The 24,740-nt window shown below is 37.0% G+C and overlaps 1 protein-coding gene across 1 annotated transcript; it reads left to right on the top strand.

Annotated features, from left to right (window-relative positions):
• Window positions 1-1,033: 1,033 nt before the first annotated feature.
• LOC125674962 (NADP-dependent malic enzyme-like) lies at window positions 1,034-24,395 on the top strand. The gene is made up of 12 exons (XM_048912370.2): window positions 1,034-1,194; window positions 3,371-3,654; window positions 4,221-4,296; window positions 9,947-10,108; window positions 11,290-11,393; window positions 11,576-11,685; window positions 13,281-13,378; window positions 14,390-14,503; window positions 15,120-15,231; window positions 19,114-19,256; window positions 21,552-21,722; window positions 22,595-24,395. The coding sequence occupies exons 1-12, from the start codon at window positions 1,090-1,092 to the stop codon at window positions 22,856-22,858; spliced, it is 1,743 nt and encodes a 580-aa protein (XP_048768327.1). The 5' UTR covers window positions 1,034-1,089; the 3' UTR covers window positions 22,859-24,395.
• The last annotated feature ends 345 nt before the right edge of the window (window positions 24,396-24,740 follow it).

The following is a 24,740-nucleotide window of genomic DNA, read 5'->3' as shown; positions in this document are numbered from 1 at the left end:
TCATTATATATCAAAATAAATTTTCTACAACCATTCAACCATTGAATTTAAGTACCTCTGTAAGTTTGGATGACTGTATAAATTACAAATGTACGTAAATAAAAACCCACTATTTCAACATACGTAGGGATATTCTGTGTTCTTTTGCTCGAGGGTGGGTGGGTGAATGTTAGTAGAGATATTCTGTGTTCTTTTGCTCGAGGGTGGGTGGGTGGGTGAATGTTAGTAGGGATATTCTGTGTTCTTTTGCTGGAGGATGGGCGGATGAATGCTACAAGCCCAGAAAAATAATAAAAAGTTGTGTCTTTCAAATATATTTTCTTAAACTTTAAATATATATCAAAATCAAGAAATGTGCGTAAAAAATCCGACAACGTTAACCGTGTCACAAAATCATTTCCTGGAGTTTTCCAAATTCTGACAACATGTTGATTGGTGAACAACAAAACACTCAGTATTAAAAAGAGCGGGTTTTCCGTGAATTGATAAAATTAATAATTAGAAATATGTTATTAGAAATGAATGTTTCATAGATCCTGTAGACACAGAGGCGCACTAAGATCACGGGAAAAGAACTTTCGTAAACCCTGTACATAGGACGATCCTCTCACTAGAGAATATATCTACCGTTTTCTCTGGTGCAAAACAGACGGACTTTTTACGAAATATTTCCCCTTGTAAGTACACAGGTAAATTTTCTCGTCATCCGACGAAACAAAAAGCTGTTGTTCTTTTCTCTAGTACGGGCGTGGGAGTGTTTTCTTTATTAATTTAAAGAAAAAGTGTAATCAATGCGTAAATTTTATTTTAGATGAAAAGAAAACATCCAGCAATATATATATCCTAATTATTACCGGTGAAATGTGAGTATGTCGGTATTTCTAATTTATACCTTGTCGTTTGATAATCTGTTAAGAATATTCTTTGAAATGAAATGATACATTATGTGTAGCCTAAACGAGGGCTATATAATTTTTCGCACGCATCTTTGCTGCACGCACATGTACCACCCATCTCAGAATGAATCGAGATCGTGTGTCTGTAAATTTTCAATCTCATCCAGAGTAGTCTCCCCCTTACTGAACGAATATGGCTGAGAAGAGTTCGTCTGCTGCTACTGTTGGAGGTGTTGATAAAATCGCCCACCCCCGGGTGCGGGGTGTGGATATCCTTCGAGACCCTTTACTGAACAAGGTATTTTTAATTTTGTAATTCTTGTTGAAATATCGATGTAATTCTTTTAATAGAGACTTAATTTTCGTATATAGACGACAGGTCTTTGCAATGTTCTCAAAGTCGACCTAAACGACAGGGCAGATTAAATCGAAAGGGAGGTTTAAAATTGAATGAACCTTTTATTACTGATATGAATTATTATGTCTATAGGTGTTAATTAGCATGACAGTACATATGGACGTTTGATAAAGATCGTGTTTGTGATACTAGTTTTAGTTGGCGCACACAGTACACAGTCATAGGCGTACATGCGGGAAGTAAAATACAATGTGAATAGGACTGAATCACTTTCTAGCAGTCTAGTACCATTTAAATACCCTTCCTTGTACATATGCAAATATGGACTTACGTACTTGTTAGAATGTACACGAAATGGTAAGGAAGTTGGCATTAAAAGAAAACAATGAAATTCATTTGTTGTTTGATCTACACACGGTACTCCGGGCTACTCCCTGCTTTAGATAATCAGATATTGGTAGCTCCTATTGATTGACAGTAAGGTAAAAAAAAACAACAAAAAAAACACCTAAACTCTGACAAATTTCTAATTGTGTAAGGCAAATAAATGTGAGGCCAAATAAATATTCTCTGTTACCTTAAGTTATCAGAAAATAACCAATCAATAAAGATTCATGAGAGAAATATTCAATTTTTCACCAGTTGCAGGTGGCTACTTTGTAACAGATAATTTCATAGAAATGGTTCATGGTTTACTTTCCTTTACTGGGTCAAACAAAATACAATTTTTCTCCTCTTTACACCACCACCTACCTGCAGAGCTTGCTGTAAGAATTTTCAAGTAAATTTGAAGCTTTCCTACTAATTATTACACCACCAAATATGTAGCAGTGCGAGTGTGATTATATAATAGGACGCCAACCATATTCAGATTATATAATAGGAATCGCCAACCATATTCAGTGGTGGATTTAGGAGGGGGGGGGGGGGGGTCTGCCCCACTCCCCCCTTTATCACCACAAATTGCCTGCCCCCTCCCCCTCCCATTTTAACCTCAGATTTACATGACATTATTAGCATATATAAAAACTCCAGATTTGGCCCCCAAGATAGCCAAGTATTTTGGCAAATACTTTACTTTCACATGTGCCCCCCCCCCCCCCCTTTTTTTTTTTGGAAATCCTGGATCTGCCTCTGGTGTATGTTTGTCTAGCTGTCCTCACATCCTACTATCTCTGTCTGGAGGATAACTCTGTATTGGAGACATTAGTAAAGCTCATCCTTGGCACAAAACTTGGCTTTGTCAGATTTGACCATATGCTATGTCATCATCCTGACCCAATGTCATTTATCCAAGGTCAAGGCCAACAGTAAATAAATGTTTGTCTGGGCTACAATGTTGATGAAGAGACATAAGAAGCACAAATGTGGTACATTTGTTGTGATCCTGCCCCAAGGTCATTTGGGGTCAAGGTCACTGTTTAAAAAAAAAATCTAAATTTTGTTGTGTACCAAGACTTTATAATTAAGAAACATATATGATAGAGGTTCTCACTTAACACAGAGGTTGCTTATTTAGCCAGATGGTGTGTCATATGACCCTCAACCAAGATTATTTGGCATCGTCTGGGTCACAACTATATGTAATGCAAGCATTACGAAAGTTTGTACGTGTATTGGCATTCAAATATGCTGCATTTTGATTATGACCTTAGTTGGATGATCCCTGTGGGATTATTAATTCCATTAGTGTAGGTCTGGCATACATAGGTTGTCCCATTTCAAGGCAGCTGTGAACAAAAATCATGTGATTTAGTCTGAAGACCTACAAAAGCCCTAACAAGGCAAAAAGAGGGTTTTGTTCAAAAGATTGAATCTCAAATGTGTGCTGAGAACAAGATGGAGAGGATGAAAACTCACTTGTGTTCATGACAAGATTATGTGTGTAAATGTACATGCAGGTTCTTGCACCTTTAGTTTTTTTTATCTGTTTTGCATGCATGTTGCACTTTGTGGAACCCTAATGAATTAATAGTAATCAAGAAGTGAATGAAATGAGAAATAATGGCACTTGGATTTTAGAAATCTATGCAAGTGAATGTCATGCTGAAGTTTTGAATGGAATTGGTTGTACTGAATAAATGTATGAACTTTCAAATTAGCAATTGTTTTTCAGGAAATGGGTTTTACACTAAGAGAAAGGCAGATCTTGGGTATTCATGGTTTGGTCCCTCCGGCTATTAGGACCCAGGAGGAACAGTCCCACAATGTCCTGCTGAACTTTAACCGCTGGGACAATGACTTGGACAAGTACATATATCTGATGGGCCTACAGGACAGAAATGAAAAACTTTTCTACAGAGTTGTCACAGACAATGTGGAGAAAATGATGCCAATTATTTACACACCAACTGTTGGGCAGGCTTGTTTGAAATACGGGCTCATCTTCCGAAAACCCAGGTATATATTAATTGCCCCATGTTAATTGCGAGTGTCTGTTGTGTACTGGATTGAGACACTATGTAAATTTAAACAAGCTAATCAATACTACTGCTTGTGATGTTTTTTAATGTCCTTTTTGGTCAGCAAATAAATGTACGGCTAATTGATGAATCATTCCTGTGAGTTCTTTTTCCTTTATTTGATTAACAGACTTCCCATGTTTTATCACTCTAAATTAGGGTTTGTCATTCCTCTGACAAGTTCATGTGCTTTTTAGGTATAGATTTACAAGTTTTTCAGTACAGCTATACCTTCGTAAGTGCAAATTTTCATTGCAAGTTTTTCAATTTGCTGACACAAGGTGTTTTTAATACATTCTTTTCAACACCTTACAACACTTTGTGAAATTAAGCAAGTAAGGTTTTGAATTTCTTTTAAAAAATCATTAAAAGACTGAATTTTCAAGCAGGGAAATTAAAGAAGAGATGAGACTTGAAATTGACATAAAATGATAAAATTTTATAACGCTTGCCCATTGATTATACTTCAAGCACATCTATCATCTTATATCTTGTAAATTTCAGGGGCCTCTACATCACAATTTATGACAAGGGACACATATTTGATATTCTATGTAACTGGACCATAGACGATGTGAAGGTTTGTTTTCCTGATTTTCTCACTTTTATCAAGACTAGATAGTACACGTGTACAGTCCATTAACCTTGTAATTATATTTGGTATAAAGTCACCACCTGTGATAAGATATCTAGGTCAAACCAGGTGACCCAGATAGAAATATATGCACATCAAAGCATTCAGAGGTTAACCCCCCAGAACATAAGTGGACACAGAGTGTGTGTTAAAAGATTATTTGATAGTTTAAGATTTGCTGAATGTTAAAATTTTTTAGAATCAAATAGCTATCAGATTTAAATTACATTTTTTGCTTGATCAGATTGATATCATGCACCTTTAAGATCTTTAGCGTGATGGCATGAAAACATGATTTCAATGTAAGGAAATTTTACCCAGTGCAGTGTTGTATATATATAACCTGAACAAAACAAAACTGTGAAGGTGAAGTGTATGTATGACTCTGAGATCAAAGATATAGGGGAACCTCTGAAAACCAAACATTCCGGTTGTTCCAACGCTTTCTCATAGATAATGTCAGTGTTAACCAGTAATAACAACGGAATTAAGGACTGAAAGATTGACTATGTTGGTCATGGATGTTGTACTTATGTGACAGGGCCCTCCAGAAGTACCATGTTTGATAACCTTGTGACCTTTGACCCATTTACAGGGTTCGAAATTAACTTTTTCAAGCACTAGTCCGTACGGACTAGTCACTGTTGATGTTCACTAGTCCGCAAAACATTTCACTAGTCTGTCCAGTATATCATATTAAATGATCTTCATTTTATTCAACAGTATTTAATGAAACCAAACACATCACAGTTGCAATCAATTTAATTTCCGACACATACAGCTAGAAGAAAGAGACCACCATATTTTATTTCGCATTCAAGATCTTCAGAAGCATACAATATCAACCTCCGAGTTAATCCTTTTATAAACATCCATAAGTGCGTTCGAGATCGACATTCCTGTTGTTTTGGTGTTCAGATCTTAGAGCCACAGGAGTTCGAAATTTTATCAATAAAGTCAATAAAATTCACTCGATTGACCAAGTCATGAGCTATAGTGTTATGAACTACTGTGTTAGAGTCGCGATTCACGAATGACGAGAACATGTGCGCACAAACGTGCATGTTCTCAGACCACACTACTTGCAATTCTTGCACCTAGAATACGTTCTCGTGATGTGTACTCAGCATTCGGAATCGGCAGGAATTTGACAATTTGTGCACGTTCGAAGAACGGCGGTCCCGAATGCACTCCTTGTGTTTGGAAGCTCAGGATGTCATAGTCATGCAAACACTTAAGCATGCAGGTAATTAATCGACCATAAGTTCAAACATCTACGAGACTCGGACAAATCTTGCTAAAAATCTTTACCATATTCAAGATTGATTTCCGGATTTTCACTAGTCCGTACAGACTAGTGCTCTAGAGAGTTCACTAGTCCGACACGTTTTTTACTAGTCTCGGACTTACGGACATGAGTTAATTTCGAACCCTGCATTTACTAAAGGCATAAACACTTCCTATACAAACTTCTTGAGTTGTTGTAGATTGGGCATTGATATTAAAGTTGGTTGACACAAAGCAATTCCAGCTATGCAACATTTGACTATCTTGTGACCATGACCTTAACCGACTTGTTGGGTACTGTATGTAGGTTGTTAATTTAAATCTTGTCTGTAATCAGTATTTCATATATAATTATAGATATGTGCAGTGCAGAAGTGTGAACTCTGTCAGTATTACTGGTAGTACTTCTGAATGATTGTTTTTTTATTATGCCCCCCTTTGAAAAAGAGGGGGCATATTGTTTTACACCTGTCGGTCGGTCGGTCTGTCGGTCGGTCTGTAGACCATGTGTTGTCCGCTCAATATCTTGAGAACCATTCACTTGATGATAATGATATTTCATATGTGGGTTAGTTATGAGTAGAAGAGGATCCCTATTGTTTTTCAGGTCAAAAGGTCAAGGGTCAATCTACTCTGGACATAGGAATATAATGTCCGCTCAATATCTTGAGAACCCTTTGCTTGAAAGACATCAAACTTAGCACACTGGTACATCCTAAGGAGTAGATGACCCCTATTGATTTTAAGGTCATGTGGTCAAAGGTCAAGGGTCAAACTGGGCATAGGAATACACTGACCATTCAATGTCTAGAGAACCCTTTGCTTGACAGACATCAAACTTGGTATGCCAGTACATCTTCAGAAGAAGATGACCCCCATTGATTTTGAGGTCACATGGTCAAAGGTCAAGGGTCAAACTGGACATAGGAATAAACTGTCTGCTCCATATCTTGAGAACCCTTTGCTTGACAGACATTAAACTTGGTACACTGGTACATCTTCAGGAGAAGATGACCCCTATTGATTTTGAGGTCACATGGTCAAAGGTCAAGGGTCAAACTTGACATGGGAATATACTGTCTGCTCAGTATCTTGAGAACCCTTTTCTTGACAGACATCAAACTTGGTACACTGATACGACTTCAAGAGAAGACGACCACTATTGATTTTGAGGTCACATGGTCAAAGGTCAAGGGTCACACTAGAAAGGAAAATACTGTCCGTTCAATATTTTGAGAACCCTTCGCTTGACAGACATCAAACTTGGAACACTGGTACATCTTCAGAAGAAAATTACCCCTATTTATTTTGAGAGTCAAACTGGACATAGGAATATACTGTCCGTTCAATATCTTGAGAACCCTTTGCTTGACAGACATCAAATGTGGTACACTGGTACGTCTTCAGGAAAAGACGACCCCTATTAATTTTCAGATCACATGGTCAAAGGTCAAGGGTCAAACTGGACATTGGAATATACTGTCTGCTCCATATCTTGAGAACCCTTTGCTTGACAGACATTAAACTTGGTACACTGGTACATCTTCAGGAGAAGATGACACCTATTGATTTTGAGGTCACGTGGTCAAAGGTCAAGGGTTAAACTGTACATAGGAATATACTGTCCGCTCAATATCTTGAGAACCCTTTGCTTGACAGACATCAAACTTGGTACACTGGTACATCTTCAGGAGTTGATGACCCCTATTGATTTTTAGGTCACATGGTCAATCCACTCTTGACATAGGAAGATATTGTCTGCTCAATATTTTGAATTGATGATACTACTCTCAATTAAATGATGTGTGTGTGTGTATAACCCTTTTCAATTTTGCACCATGTAGGGGGGGGGAGGGGCATATGTGTTTTACAAACATCTCTTGTTTTCATTGTTATAATTAATTGCTTGTTAACCTGTACATGCCCCCCCCCCCCCCCCCCCCCCCTCCTCAAGGGCCCTTGATTGGTGAATAAACAATAAACAATAAACATATATATATATATATATATATATATATATATATATATATATATGCACTATTCATGATATTAAACACCAAAACTCTAGTTTTTAGCTCTTCTGAGCCAAAGGCTCAAAGAGCTAATGCTATGGCCATTTGTGCGGTGTGCGGTGTGCGTAAACTTTTTAGAAAAAGGGCTATAACTCAAGAACCCCTTGGCCAATTTTTTTCAAATTTGTTACAGGGTATCATTGGCCCAAGGGCTTTCATACATACTAAATAAAGGGATGTGACCCTTTAACAAGGGGAGATAATCAGGAAAATACAAAAAAAAGTAGTGGTTGCTAAAAAATCTTCTTCTCAAGAACCACAGGGCAGATTATCACCAAACTTACACATAAGGATGAGGATATGTTGTAGATTAAAAATTGTTCAAGGCATTACCCTGGGGCAAAGGGCATGGTCTCAAGGTCACTTCAAAGTTGACCTAAATTTAATTTTTTTTTAAATTCCTTAAATCTTAGATATTTTAGTCATTATAAGGACTAGGATCATCAAATTTTGACAGTTGATGCATCTTAGGACCTTGTGTCAAGTTGTTTCAAAAGTAGGTCACGGTGACCTACTTTTTGAATTTTGCAGGTATTTATTTTAAAATTAATTTTGATGCATATCTTGGACACTTTGAAGCCCATGATCATCAAAACTTGTCAGTTGGTGGATCATGGGACCTTGAAATGCGTCAACTGAAAAATAGGTCACCGTGACCTACTTTCTGAATTTTATGGCTTATCATTTATAGATATATTTTAAGTTGTTATTTCAAATACCGAGAGGTTTAGAATCATCAAATCTTGTAAGTTGATGCATCTTGAGGCCTTGAAACATATTTATAAAAAAGTAGGTCACAGTGACCTACTTTTTGAATTTTGCAGCTATTCAAATTTCACATTTTCAATTTTAGATGCATATTTTGGGCACTGTAAAACCTAGGATCATCAAACTTTGTCAATTGATGCGTCTTCAGTCTTCGGTTTGTGTCGACCAAAAAGTAGGTCACCGTGACCTACTTTTGGTATTTGACAGCTAAATTACTATATTTCAGACACTATTTGACCTACAATCATCAAACTTTGTCAGTTGATGCATCTTGAGTCTTCGGAGTGTATCGACCAAAAAGTAGGTCACTGTGACCTACTTTTGGCATTTGACAGTTATATTTATATATTTCAGTCACTAATTGACCTACAATCATCAAACTTTGACAGTTGATGCATCTTGAGTCAATGGAGTGTGTCGACCAAAAAGTAGGTCACCTTGACCTACTTTTGGAATTTGACAGCTATATTTATATATTTCAAATACTATTTGACCTACAGTCATCAAACTTTGTCAGTTGATGGGTCTTGCATGTTCGAAGGGTTTCGACCAAAAAGTAGGTCAACTTGACCTACTTTTGGAATTGGACACCTATATTTATATATTTCAGATACTATTTGACCTACAGTCATCAAACTTTGTCAGTTGATGCGTCTTGCATGTTCAAAGGGTGTTGACCAAAAAGTAGGTCACCTTGACCTACTTTTGGAATTGGACGGCTATATTTATATATTTCAGATACTATTTGACCTACAGTCATCAAACTTTGTCAGTTGATGGGTCTTGCATGTTCGGAGTTCGCTGACCAGAAAGTAGGTCACCATGACCTACGATTCGAATTTGACAGCTATATTTCAATATTCAGAGACTAATTGGCTTAAAATCATCAAACTTTGTCAGTTGATATTTCTTGGGTTCTCAAAATGTGTAAACCAAAAAGTAGGTCACATTGACCTACTTTTTTTGAATTCTTAGGATTTAACTAAAGATTTAGAATACTAAGAGGCTAAGAATAGAAATGGTGAGGTTGTACAATTTATCAGAAGAGCGATTCTAGGCCCTTGGGCCTCTTGTTTTTTTTATAATAGCACTGTTATACTGCAATCACAGCAGTGCTAACTCATGATTGGGGGAGGGCTAAAATAGGCTATGCCTGCTGCCCAATCCCTTTCCCTATTTGTGAATAAAATTATCATCTATGATTGCACCGTTTTACAAATTTTGAAAATGCTTAGATAAGTTTGTAATAATGATACTTTGGCATTTCATCATAAAGTTTGAGAAAGAGAGGGTTTTGATATTTCTTGGGATTGATGCTTTCTAACTGGTATGAGTTATCTTATTGAAGCAAGCATTGATTTTGGTTTTACAAACATGTCTTATTTTAAGGATATTTTTTTTTTAATGTACCATATGTTGTGATTTTTGAAATGGTCCCTTAGATTGCTTTATAAGTGTCCTTTTTTCAGGCTATAGTTGTGACAGATGGAGAGAGGATTTTAGGATTAGGAGACCTAGGATGTTATGGGATGGGGATCCCAGTGGGGAAACTTTCCCTGTACACGGCACTGGCCGGGATACAGCCTCATCAGTGCCTCCCGATACTACTGGACGTGGGGACCAATAACAAGGTAGAAAAGACCTATGTACACACAGTCTGTGTATTGTATATATCCCTACACAAATACCAAATAGCATGCTGTCGTAAAATGGCTTAAATCTTGTCAAAACGGTATAAAACCGCAATCAATGAAATTGCATGCTGTAATGCATGTATCAGTAAGTCAAATTCTGTGCTGTTTTAAAATGGTTTTATCAAACTTTGCTACTTTTGCTCATTTCATTATTAACTACATTATGAATGTAAAATATAGAGAATACATTTATTACTGTTAAAGCTAGTTTCTAAGTTTCGTCTATTGATTGATTGATTGTATTTATTGTTTAACGTCCTTCCCGATAATTTTTCATTCATATCATGAAAACATCACTATTGCTGGTGGATTGCTGTAAAATTTAGGTCAATGCTTGGTGCTTACAGCCTTTGATTAGGGAGGGATTTATATCGTGCCACACCTTGCTGTGACACGGGGCCTAGGTTTTTGCGGTCTCATCCAAAGAACAGCTACGTTTAGTCGCTTTTTGTGACAAGCAAGGGGTACTGAGGACCTATATTCTAACCCGGATTTCGACAGGATTCGACTGTTGAAATATTGTTATAATGCACTTGGAAATTTATTGTGAAAACTGTTGTTGATTTCCTGATCCTGATTAGGTCTATACTTGTGACTATATGGACTTGGTCAGGTACTGGTTGTCCGCATGTAGACTTCAGTACATCTGACCAGGCCCTTATAATCAGGAATATTGACCTCGTCCACGGTTAGAAATACACCCATACACGCAGCTGACACTTCTTCACTATTTGTATGTTTCAGTTGCACATAGGGACAACATTTTAAAAAGTATCCGAGTATATATCACGAAAATTCTGTATAATGAAATTGCCCTTTAATATCATTTTCACAAGGATTTATGTCATTAGATTAGTTATGGATGAATTAAAACAAGATTAGAATTTATCTGTATAAACAAATTAAGGTGAAAAATAATTATTCCTATATGATAAAGTATCTGCAGTAGTTGATTGCACTCTCATTCTTTTGCATTGAAACAGAGACCAGAGATTATTAAAAATAATTCTGATCTGGTATTTCAGATGTGACTGTCAATGAATAGTATGTGTTGTATATTTTATTTTTCAGTTTTTTATGTATATGTGCGTTATATATTTTGGTGCCATTTTTTCCAGGCATTACTTGATGATCCCCTGTACACTGGTCTGAGACAACCCCGTGTTCAAGGGAAAGAGTATGATGATTTTATTGATGAATTCATGATGGCTTGTGTTAAAAGGTAATAGCTATGTCTTCATATTTTACATCTCATAATTGGATTGACCTGTCTGAAATTGTGAATAGGTATTAATTTATACATCTTAATCCGTACCAGCTAGTGCACCTTTGATTTCAAGGTTAAGCTGTTCAGTGAAAGATTAAATTTGCATGTAGTTAATTTTTATGCAAATTCATTTATAGGTATTCAAAGGAAGTTCTAGTTCAGTTCGAAGACTTTGGAAATCACAATGCCTTTAGATTTCTAGAGAAATACAGGAATGACTACTGTACCTTCAATGATGATATTCAAGGTTAGCCATACAGATTGTAGATCAATTGAGTTATCTGCATATCCATACCTATTGAATAGTGAACTTTGATGTGCTTGTGCAAAAGTTTTGAGGAAGGTGGGGATGGGAGTGGGAGAGGGGATTCATGAATTGCCCTGCCTCTAATAGATGGGCTGGTGTCTCTATTGACCTGATAGGCTGATAGCTATGCTACACTTTTGTGAGAAAAAAAAAAGATTTTATGTACAATAAACAAATAAGTTTTAGTTTTCATAGACAGACAAGGAATGAGGAGTACTATTTTTGCTGCCTGTATCACAGTAATTTTGTAGAGTTTGCTCCCTTGGTGGGGTGGGGGGGTGGGGGGACCGGGGGGACATTGTTCTTGTACTTTTTGTCCATCAGGCTGTCTTTCTGTCTGTTACAAAATCTTGTGAACGCTTCTCCTGTATGGCTAGACTTGAATGCTTCATGTGCATATTGTCGGGACAGGATGATCCAATTATTTTCCTAAACGTTACAGTGGATCTAAGAGGGGTGGAGGATGTAAAATAGTTTGTGAACACTTCTCCTCCTATATGGCTTATCATATAGACTATAAGCTTTTTACAATGCTTCCTTGCCATTTGTAGATATGCATATTGTCAGATCATGAGGATCCAATAATTTTTCTAAAGTTACAGTGGATCTTGAAGGGGTGGAGAAGATCACTTTTCCTCTTATTATATAGCTTATCAGATAGACTTGAAACTTTGTACACTACTTCATTGCCATTTGCAGGTGTGCATATTTTCAGGACAGGAGGATCCAAATGTTATCTTAAAATTATACTGGATCTAAGAGGGGTGGAGGGTGTAAAATAGCTTGTGAACACTTCCCCTATATGGCTTATCGGATAGCCTTTAAATTTTGTACAATACTTCATTATCATTTGATGATGTTCCCATTGTTCTTACCAAGGATCTAATATTTTCCTACAATTTACAGTGGATCAAAGAGGAGTGTTTTCTAGTTTGTTTTCAAGCAGAAGGGTATCTACACTTTCCCACTGGTACTTCAGGAGTCATTATTTTTGTTGCATATATACAACAATGACATTGCAGGTCACATCGATGTTGAATCACCTTTTTCCCATCTTTTTCCTCAATGCACAAAGTACTGTTTACATACAATATTAAAGCTTATTTATTGCAAGTGAGTCCATTTTAAAATGCACCATACGTGCAGATTATGTGAGATTTCAATGGCACAATGTAAAATGAATATTACCTTAAATTCGAGACTGATACAATACCATAGAGAAATAATCATTTGACAGGAAATTTCACATGTACACAGCTTATATCACTTGAAAGCTTTACATAGTAAATAAGACAAAATATTGTGACATTTTCCCCATGACACGACTTTAGACCCATAATTTGTGAATTACTTCTTTATTGTGATGTCATTTGGTGTGATGTGCACTAAGGTACATCTATGTACAGCAATTTATTTGGGGGGGGGACCTTCACTTTTTTTGGGGGGGTTGGGGACCTTAACTTAGCTGTAGACTGAGTTACTCGTGTGCCAGTAAGTTGCAGTACATGTGATGCATTGTTTTGTATTCTGTATAGGAACTGCAGCAGTGGCGGTGGCAGGAATTTTAGCCAGTCTGAAGATCACAAAGCGACCCCTGATAGACAATGTGTTTGTGTTCCAGGGTGCCGGGGAGGTATTAGAAACATACACTTAGAATACATTGCATACAGAAATATTTGTTTAATAGCAATGTGTGTGAGAATAGTACATACATATGTATTAGACACAATGGCAGCTAAAAGAAACAACATAGTAGATGAAGACATTTGCAGGCAAAAAATTGAATTTATATGATTTTATTTGTGAAGTTTTCAACTTTAAAAACAAAAGATCTGGACAACAATCAGTGAAGTTTTAGTAGACTGGAACATTAATCCTCTGTTGTTTTGAAATGCTCCATTCTCTCTGAATATGTATTCTGTGGACTGTTTTACATCAGTCTCTCAACAGAGGGCGTATTACAGAGGATGTATTACACTGTGTATTAGGCTATGCTACAACACCTCTGTCAGCGTCTAAATGTCAAGATTTTTCTACCTATTTCATCATAAATAATGATTTTACAAGTTTTAGTTTTAAGATTTAAATCTTAAAGTAGGTTCACAAAAACAACGAATTACATGATTATTATAGTATTACTGAATGAATTAATATTTATATAAACGTACCTTTTAATTCGCTCAGGTGTCTCATATTTGTCATCTTCTGCTGTCAAAAAATTCAGAAAAGAGTTTGATTTGCTTAGATATCATCATTACAGTTTGATATGCTGAGTTAGTTTTAGTACATTTTGATATACTTTTTAGACGTTGACAGAGCTAGTGTTAGTGGAGTGTAGCAGGAACGATAACTCTGGGTAGAGATTGGTTTTAGATAAATGCTGGAACCGAGGGTTTCTCAGCCCCATTCCCCCAGAGAATTAACTAAATGTTACCGTTTAGGCGAAAAATTGTAGAATTTATTCTATTAGTCGCATAGATTCAGATAGCAGTTTTGCCATCACCAAGTATTCAAACGTGCATGAATAAAAAACCTTCAGTAAAAATAGTGTTAAAGTAAAAGTAACCTCTCGTACTGATATGGTAAAACAGTCTGTCTTTTATCTTACCAATATGTTGCAGCAATTTTTCGTTTTAATTTGTAGGCTTCTATTGGCATTGCTTCCTTGTTGGTTATGGCGATGGCAGAAACTGGCATTTCAGAGAGCGAGGCCATCAAAAGAGTGTGGATGGTGGACTCGAGAGGGCTGATTGTCAAGGTACAGTACCTGTACATAGTAGATCTATGGTATATTTGTAGGTTTTTGGGTTGTTTGACAAGTTACACAAATTTGTTGAACTGTCAGATCTGATATTGAAGATTTTGGGTGCACATTGTTTTTTCTACCTGTTACATCTTCAACCTAGGTTGTAATTATAGTTATGCAAGGTAGAGACTTCATGATTTTAGTGAAATTGAGTCGAAACCTTTATATCAGGTCAAGTTCAAGCCTGATGTCAAGGCTCAGTCATAACTTTGAACTTTTTAATGTTATATGCTATGAGGAATTGCCAAAAAAAAACACTTCAGAAGTCAAGTTCATTCTTCTTGCATTTAAGAAATTTAGGGAGAGGGCTAAAATAGGCTGTGCCTGCTGCCCATCCGTTTCACTATTTGTGAATAGAATCATATCAAGAAATTTAGACATACACTCTAAAACAGATCTGGGGTCCTTGATAATTTTTTTTCATGGGTTCTTCAGTTGATGTAGATTGAATACTTTGCATCTGATGCTCTATGGAAAGTGACTTTGAAAGTTTATATTTTAGTAGTACATGTACATGTATATATGTGTGCACATGTAATAAAACTTCTGATCTGTTCTTTCTCCTTAGAATCGTCCATCAGGGGGAGTTACTGGCCCTAAAGTCAGATTTGCACGAGACCACGCTCCCATAGATAAATTGATAGATGTAATCAAAAAGGTCAAACCTACAGCTATCATAGGTAAGTTACAGATCTAAAGGTGTTTCTACAGCTGTTATAGGTAAGCAACAGATCTACAGGTGTTGCTACAGTTGTTATAGGTAAGTAACAGATCTGGAGGTGTTGCTACAGCTATCATAAGTAAGCAACAGATCTACAGGTGTTGCTACAGCTATTATAGGTAAGCAACAGATCTGGAGGTGTTGCTACAGCTATTATAGGTAAGCAACAGATCTAGAGGTGTTGCTACAGCTATTATAAGTAAGCAACAGATCTGGAGGTGTTGCTACAGCTACAGTACGGCCATCACGGATCCCATATTAGACCGCGCTCCCCCCGCGGTATGTTAATCCTTCCCGCGCTAACCCTCCGTGGGATTTCATCGCGGGGCAGATTTACACCGCCGCGGTGTGAAGTACCGTTATTTACCTGTTAGGACAAACTAACTGTACGATAGCTATTTTATTCGTCGGCAGAAAATGAGTACGGCTTGCTTATGGCCAGCTATTTCGCATTACATACCGGTATATTAAATAAATCATTTTAGAAAAAAAAAAAAAAAAAAGAAAATCAGGGACCTACTAACACCAGATATACTTAGGATTTAGCATATTTAATACACCTCCGATTTTTTTATTCTAAAAAAACCCAAAACAAAACATTTTATTTATGCTACATTTAATGATAAGGATTAGGAGCTGTGTCATAATATTTTTTACAGTGAAAAAATAATACAAATAGATCTACAAATGACCGTATACGAGTGCAAGATTAATATGTTCTGCCTGTTTTAATGGCGTTTGTGTAGACTTCGAGAATTGGTTCAAAAATTTATTAATAACAAAATATTATTTTGTATGTTTTATGAATAAAAAAATGTAAATTTTATATTATGCTAAAAGAAAGATTTTTGTTTTCTCATTTCAATCGAACATCGTTTATATGTACACCTGTTAGGTCCCTGCTGCACGTGTTCTTAAAACAACACACGGGGGAGAAGACCCTGTGTGTATATGTTCAACGCGTCGAATACAGGATGTCAAAATTGTAATGACTCTACTCCAGGGCATGGGATCTACTTATCAGCTTACAATTACCTATACGCAACAAATTTGTTTTTAATTCCTTCGTCATGTGCTGGTTTCCTCGCTTACAACTTACTAATTCCTTTTTATTACGGTACATATGAATGTCAGTACATGTATCATCAAAATTACTCTCTAATTGCATGTTAAATCAAAATTTAATATACGCTGTAGAGTAAGGCCACACATATACGACAGGGGTGGTGTATACCCCAAAACTGCGTTTTACTTGTTATCTACTTTTTGGTGTTATATTATATCCCTTAAAATATGCATTGCGGTTTTTTTTCCTCTCTCTCTTATATTCAAAGCCCCAAAAATTTAATTAAAATTTGAGAATTTGGATCCAACTTAATTAGATTGATGCTTTATTTGTATTGATTACCAAGCGGTGTTTGTGTGGTTAGTCTAATGTTGTCTTAGCAGATTCACGGGTAGAGCGTGCGCTGATCTCGGTCTGGGGCGTTGAAGCAGACAGGAAGTGTTATGTAACAGATATACACATACCCGAGACGTTCTCTACACAATGAAACCTATTAAGTTAGGATGTCTTCACAATATCTAGAAGAGAATACACGCATGTTGATGTAAAGGCAAATATGTACTGTGTTTATATAGCTATAGGGACACCTATCTAATACTCTCTTTCGAATTGGGAAAAAAACGGTTTTGAGAGAATATTAATTAGAACATATCCTCACACCACTTGTCCCCTCTAATCTAACATTTTGTATCTACATCTTTCTTATGCTGCGGGTCACGTTTATGGAGACGTAATTTGGGCAGATTTTTGTCAAATCGTTAAAAATTGTCCTCACTTTACACGTTTTATCTCCCCCTCTCAAATTTTATATCGAGTTTAATGATGCTAGGCTTTCCTTTTCCTACTTTAATATTTGCGTGATACATGTTTTTTATATTTGTACAAATACATGTATAGACTTATATTCCTGAAAAATAATTTATGAAACCACCACTCTGTGATTGATACTAACAGGGATAATCAGTTTTCGTGAAGTTACTTTTGCTGTTTCACGGGTAAAGCATGCGCCGATCGATGTCTGAGGCGTTGAAGCAGACAGGGTGTGTTATGTAACAGATATACACATACCCATGACCGTTTCTGCACAGTCCAGTCAGCTATGTTAAATAGTACTCTCTCTCTCTCTCTCTCTCTCTCTCTCTCTCTCTCTCTCTCTCATTTTATAAAGATTAGAATTTGCTGATGCAAGGTTTTCTTTCCCCTACTTTGATATAAATTTATGTTATCCATGTTTTGATTTGTTTTTAAATATTTGTACAAATACATTGTATAGAATTAAATTCCTGAAAAACAATTTATGAAACCACAAATATGTGATTGATACTGACAGGGATAATCAGTTTTCGTGAAGTTACCTTTGCCGGTTTACGGATAAAGCGTATATATATGCACTTGTATATGGTCATCTTCCGACATTGGTATATGGTAATCTACCCTTATATTGAATGTATGGTTCAATAAAGGTAACATGAGAATTTTTTGTAAAATGTGTTTTTACAAGCGGTGCATGCACATGTATATGGCAATTGATTTATTTATAGTATTGCTGAACAAACGATCTGTTTTCAGTTGATGATCAGTATTTATTTTTACGTTAACGGGAGATAACTCGCGTTTGTTGATGGCATTAATCATCTACAGGTAAGACTGTGGCGAGGACAGCGGGACCGCGGGGGGAGCGCGGGATATGCAGGGTTACCTGAGATATACCGTGGTAGCTCTATCCCGCGGGGGGAGCGCGGAAAATACGGGATCCGCGTTGGCCGTACTGTATTATAGGTAAGCAACAGATCTAGAGGTGTTGCTACAGCTATTATAGGTAAGCAACAGATCTGGAGGTGTTGCTACAGCTATTATAGGTAAGCAACAGATCTGGAGGAAATGCTTCCCTTGTAGGTGTGTTGTGCTAGAGTGTGCATTAAATTAGTACTATATATATTCAGATGTTTTGACATATGATGCACTCTCTAGACACCTGATGTCACTCAGATGTTACACTCTCTAGACACCTGATGTCACTCATGTTACACTCTCTAGACACTTGATGTCACTCAGATGTTATACTCTCTAGACACCTGATGTCACTCAGATGTTACACTCTCTAGACACCTGATGTCACTCAGATGTTACACTCTCTAGACACCTGATGTCACTCAGATGTTACACTCTCTAGACACCTGATGTCACTCAGATGTTACACTCTCTAGACACTTGATGTCACTCAGATGTTATACTCTCTAGACACCTGATGTCACTCAGATGTTACACTCTCTAGACACCTGATGTCACTCAGATGTTACACTCTCTAGACACCTGATGTCACTCAGATGTTACATTCTCTAGACACTTGATGTCACTCAGATGTTACACTCTCTAGACACTTGATGTCACTCAGATGTTACACTCTCTAGACACTTGATGTCACTCAGATGTTACACTCTCTAGACACCTGATGTCACTCAGATGTTACACTCTCTAGACACTTGATCATGCTGATATCACTCAGATGAGGAAAAGGAACACCAAATATTAAGTTTATCAAGTCTTAATTGAGACAAATAAGTCAAAATGTTGCTTACCAATTATTCCTACAAAACTTGTTAAAGGATTTGAAATACAATGTAACAATTAAAACAGCAAAATGATTCTTGTAGAAATATTTACTTTTCATGTAATGCATTTAACATTTCCTTCAGAGCATAATTTTACATCTGTGTCAGCTGCAAACCTCGCATTTAAAACATCTTGTTGTCATTGATCTGTTGTTTTCTGTAGGTGCTGCAGCGGTAGCTGGTGCCTTTACAGAGGAAATTCTGACTCTCATGGCCAATAACAATGAGAGGCCCATTGTGTTCGCCCTTAGTAATCCAACCAGCAAAGCGGAATGTACAGCAGAGCAAGCTTATAATGTCACCAAGGTAACAATTCCACAAAAAACATTTAATACCTGTGTGACTGACAGAGAAGTTGTCTGTGTGTGACTGACAGGGGAGTTGTCTGTGTGTGACTGACAGGGGAGTTGTCTGTGTGTGACTGACAGGGGAGTTGTCTGTGTGTGACTGACAGGGGACTTGTCTGTGTGTGACTGACAGTGGAGTTGTCTGTGTGTGACTGACAGGGGAGTTGTCTGTGTGTGACTGACAGGGAAGTTATCTGTGTGTGACTGACAGGGAAGTTATCTGTGTGTGACTGACAGGGAAGTTATCTGTGTGTGTGACTGACAGGGGAGTTGTCTGTGTGTGACTGACAGAAAAGTTGTCTGTGACTGACTGACAGCGAAGTTGTCTGTGTGTGACTGACAGGGGGAGTTGTCTGTATGTGACACAGGGGAGTTGTCTGTGTGTGACTGACAGGGGAGTTGTCTGTGTGTGACTAACAGGGGAGTTGTCTGTGTGTGACTGACAGGGAAGTTATCTGTGTGTGACTGACAGGGAAGTTATCTGTGTGTGACTGACAGAGAAGTTGTCTGTATGTGACTGACAGGGAAGTTATCTGTGTGTGACTGACAGGGAAGTTGTCTGTGTGTGACTGACAGGGGAGTTGTCTGTGTGTGACTGACAGGGGAGTTGTCTGTGTGTGACTGACAGAGAAGTTATCTGTGTGTGACTGACAGGGAAGTTATCTGTGTGTGACTGACAGAGAAGTTGTCTGTGTGTGACTGACAGAGAAGTTATCTGTGTGTGACTGACAGAGAAGTTGTCTGTGTGTGACTGACAGGGGAGTTGTCTGTGTGTGACTGACAGAGAAGTTATCTGTGTGTGACTGACAGGGGAGTTGTCTGTGTGTGACTGACAGGGGAGTTGTCTGTGTGTGACTGAGTGACTGACAGAGAAGTTATCTGTGTGTGACTGACAGAGAAGTTGTCTGTGTGTGACTGACAGAGAAGTTATCTGTGTGTGACTGACAGGGAAGTTATCTGTGTGTGACTGACAGGGAAGTTATCTGTGTGTGACTGACAGAAAAGTTATCTGTGTGTGACTGACAGAGAAGTTGTCTGTGTGTGACTGACAGAAAAGTTATCTGTGTGTGACTGACAGAGAAGTTGTCTGTGTGTGACTGACAGGGGAGTTATCTGTGTGTGACTGACAGAGAAGTTGTCTGTGTGTGACTGACAGGGGAGTTGTCTGTGTGTGACTGACAGAGAAGTTATCTGTGTGTGACTGAGTGACTACAGGGAAGTTATCTGTGTGTGACTGAGTGACTGACAGAGAAGTTGTCTGTGTGTGACTGAGTGACTACAGAGAAGTTATCTGTGTGTGACTGACAGAGAAGTTATCTGTGTGTGACTGACAGAGAAGTTATCTGTGTGTGACTGACAGGAGAAGTTGTCTGTGTGTGACTGACAGAGAAGTTATCTGTGTGTGACTGACAGGGGAGTTTGTACGGCCAGTAATTGTTGGTGCTGTGTGGATAGTACAGTTTGTAGAGCGTGGGACTACAGATTGGGGTTGGGGTGGATGGATGGGGCTGGAATTGATCCATGTTTTTTTCTTTATATTGTCTCCATATTACATTTGATGGTGAAGATCTGTATTAATCCTAAAATGGGAACGGGGGCAAGATCCTGGGGAAACGGGAGATGATTGACTTTTCGCGAGGAATAAAGTGGTCAGATGCTTTAATTACTCATGCCAGATAGTTTTGTAGTTCACCCTTCTGCAGAGTCAGGTTTTCTGGATGCTAACCCAGGTATGGCCTTCATATTTTCTCCCAAGGTGTGAATCATTTGCAGATGGTACAAAACCTGTGTGATTCATATTCTGAAGTTTGACACAAGTAAAAATTGAACAGAACTGGCAGTTTTTTTCTTGTTTGCACATGTTCCATGTTTTATATCCCATTGAAGAATCTTTTCACTTTGACGTATAGGGATGTCACCAGCTGCATGTGAAGTGCCACAAATTAGAACCTATACATAGCACTGTGCTGTGGTATGGGACCTCTGTTTGTATGGTCTCATCTGAAAAGTCGGTAACCTTCATTTCCAATGCCAGCTGCTTGGTGAAGTTACGATCACTATATCTTGGTTGTGAAGCGAGTACCTAACTCCTAAGGTTAAAATGCCAGTCTGTTTCAACAGTACATGAAAAGATGAATAGTACTATGAATCCTGTCTTTCACAAGTTTATCCACATACATGTATAGTAAAAAATGACGAGTGTAGAAATATAAATGCTGGTAACAGATACAGCTGTACATTTCCTTTATTACAGGGGAAATGTGTGTTTGCTAGCGGCAGTCCTTTCCCACCTGTGACAGTCAATGGTAAAACTTTTCATCCTGGTCAAGGCAACAATGCGTACATATTCCCTGGTATCGCCCTGGCTACCATTCTGTGTGATATCAGGTCCATCACTGATGACGTTTTCTTAGAATCGGCCAAGGTAAGCTTGTATTCCATGGTGACTTTGGCAACAAAACAACAGAGACCTTTTGATTGGACAGTGCTGCTTCAATTTTATCAATGCATTGAAAAGAAAGACGCAGAGAGAAATCTGAAAATGATTTAGGTTTTAGGATAATAGCAGTAGATATGTTTTGTTTAAAATAATGAATGTATGCATAGTTATTCTTTTGATAGTAAGAATAAATTATATATAAAAGTTATAGTGTATGAAATAATATATCTATGAAAAAAAACTATCAAGAATTCAGTTATTCTAGTTATCTAAAATTCCTATGACACAAAAAGAAGCAACTCTGAAACAAGTGAAAAGAAAAGAAGAAAAACACATCTCGCAATGAATTTTGGCCTTCGAATTGTAAAATTCATTTTGCCATACATGTATATTTCTCAAACAAAATTTCAAACAAGTAATTATATAATAGCATGTGTTTATATTTTTATGAACTCGATAACATGCATAATTAACCCTGTAAGGATATGCCATATTAGGTGTATTTTGTTACGTGTGTGTGAGAGGTATCTCCAGGATTATCTTCTTAAAATTGATCGACAAGTATCCAAAACTGTTATGGCACATAAGTATCGATTTTCAGTATAACTTTTTTTACTTTCAAAATAACTTTGTATGTCATAGATATTTTGTATTCAGGAATATATGCTTCCAATTGCCATTTTCTCCTATACATTGGAAAATGTTTATTAAAAGCCAATTTTGCTGGTTTAAAGGAACAAATAAATTTGTATTTGGCCATTTTAAAATTTGCCCATTAAGGAAAAGGTAAAAATGGGCAAAAAATAAATGGGGCAGAATTTCCCCTGGTATATTCAGAAAATGACTTTTGCTTTCAGCTGTTGGCTGACATGGTGGATGACAAGAATTTAGCCATGGGCCTTGTGTATCCTCCTCTCTCTCGAATCCTCCAAGTCTCCACTGATCTGGCCATCGGGCTGATGAAGTTTGCCTACAAACATCAGCTGGCATACCACTACCCAGAGCCTGAGGAGAAGAGGAAGTTTGTGGAGTCTTACCAATATGACATGACCTACAAGAGTTTTGAGCCTGCAACCTATGACTGGCCAGATGGTCTGAATTCTACAGAATGTAAAATATAGAGGTGCACTGATGTTGAGAAATGTCATATGTTGTGATGAAAAGTGTGTCATCAGTTTTCTGATGAAATGGATTGATGAATATGGATAGGTATTAGAGTTAGACTTGTATTTATTTAGTTACATGTAGAACATTTTCCTTGGATTTTAGAAATTTAGAGATATGTGCATGTAGGTGATATTTCAATACCAATATACATGTAGATATTATTTGTGGGTTAAAATTGTTGTCTGTTACCAAATATTGTAAAGTTAAATGTAGTATGACTCACAAACTTATTTCAGGACTTGCTCGCCTTGAGTGTATGTAAATTGTTTGTGAACATGAATACAAAGTACTGCCACCAGGGTATTATGTGGACCAGTTTTCTTCAGTTGAACATGTAAATGGTGGGAGTTTGTTTTTCTAAAGTAAGGGAGAAAACTCAACAGCCCAGACTGGGTCTGGTCCATTGCATTTTCTCCCTTCTTGTTACAACATTAAAAATAGTAGAGTTTTTTCCAAGGATTCTTAGTAAAGAAAGTAGTTATTAGAATAAATAGCTATCATCTGTTCTAATGTGCAATAAGAGAGTACCAGTGATATTCTAAGATCTGATATATTTCAACACAAAATGTGATCAAAATTTGTAGGTTATTTTTAATGTTATTGTCTTGTCTTTTTTAAAATCTACATTGTATTATTGAAAATGAATTCCACAAGTTTTGTTGGAGAGAATAAATGTTGTTGATGAATCCCTTTTAAGAAAATTACATGTACAAGTTGTTTTCAGTTGATGTTTGTTGTCTGTAGGTATGAACACTTCGCCACATTCCTATGGCACGTGCTAGCATATTCTCAGGTGCTCAGTTTTAAAGATGTCTATTTCTATGATATTGGTCTTCGTTTTCAGGATCTTGAATATTTCATCTGATGTTTATTATAAAATTATTTTATAAAATTACTTTTTAAATTTAACAGAGTGTTCACTTAATATATATCTATATATTTATATATACCAATGTTTTGTGTTTATATTCATAAAGCAATGCTGTTTCAATGTATTTTATTAGGGCCCCACCATATGGGCATTTATTGATATAAAAACCAATTCATGACAAAATATGAATATTAGGAGTAACTGACAGGGATAAAAGCAATGAAAGTACGAGGTGGTTTTTGTATACTGTATAGGGGGAAAATAAATCGTGGTGGAAATTTTCGCTATATTCGCAGTCTAGACAAATCCGTGAATTTAAGAAACTATATATTTTTCTTTTTCTTTGATACACAATGTGTTTAAAAGGGGAGGGGGTATATAGTGATTTCAATCCGAGAATTTATGAACCCGCGAATGTGTCTAAAGTGAAAAAAAAACTGCGAACATTACAACCCGTGAAATTATTCCCCTATGCAGTGCTAATCATCCCATGTTTACATTATTTATATACCCTACAGTGTAAATGACCTATGCATTTTATTCCTGTCAAATTAAAATCTCTGGAGTTTTGGATGGTATATGATGTATTTCAGCAAAATAAACTAGTTTAGTTCCAGAGACCCATTGTTTTCATTATTAAACCTGGTCTTAAGTTACTTGGGACAAAGTCAAGAAAAATCATCATCAATCAACAGCATATTACAGAAGCTGTGACATTTTCACCACAAGGTGACCCAAAGGCAGAATATCTTATACTCATGCTATAAGGCTGTACATGTGGCACATATTGTTCAAAGGATGTACCATTTCTTATACCCATGCAATGAGAGAAACCAAGGTTTCATATCACTATGACAGGAATGTTAAACTAGATACCGATCCAAGGTCATGAGGAATAAGTCAAGGTCAAGAAGAGGGAGAAAGGGTCATTTACATGCACCTTATAGAAAAGAGCTGAATTGACA

This window comes from Ostrea edulis, chromosome 3, assembly GCF_947568905.1.
Source record: "Ostrea edulis chromosome 3, xbOstEdul1.1, whole genome shotgun sequence".
In the NCBI taxonomy this organism is placed as follows: Eukaryota; Metazoa; Mollusca; class Bivalvia; order Ostreida; family Ostreidae; genus Ostrea; species Ostrea edulis.
This window is presented reverse-complemented; position numbering and strand designations above follow the sequence as displayed.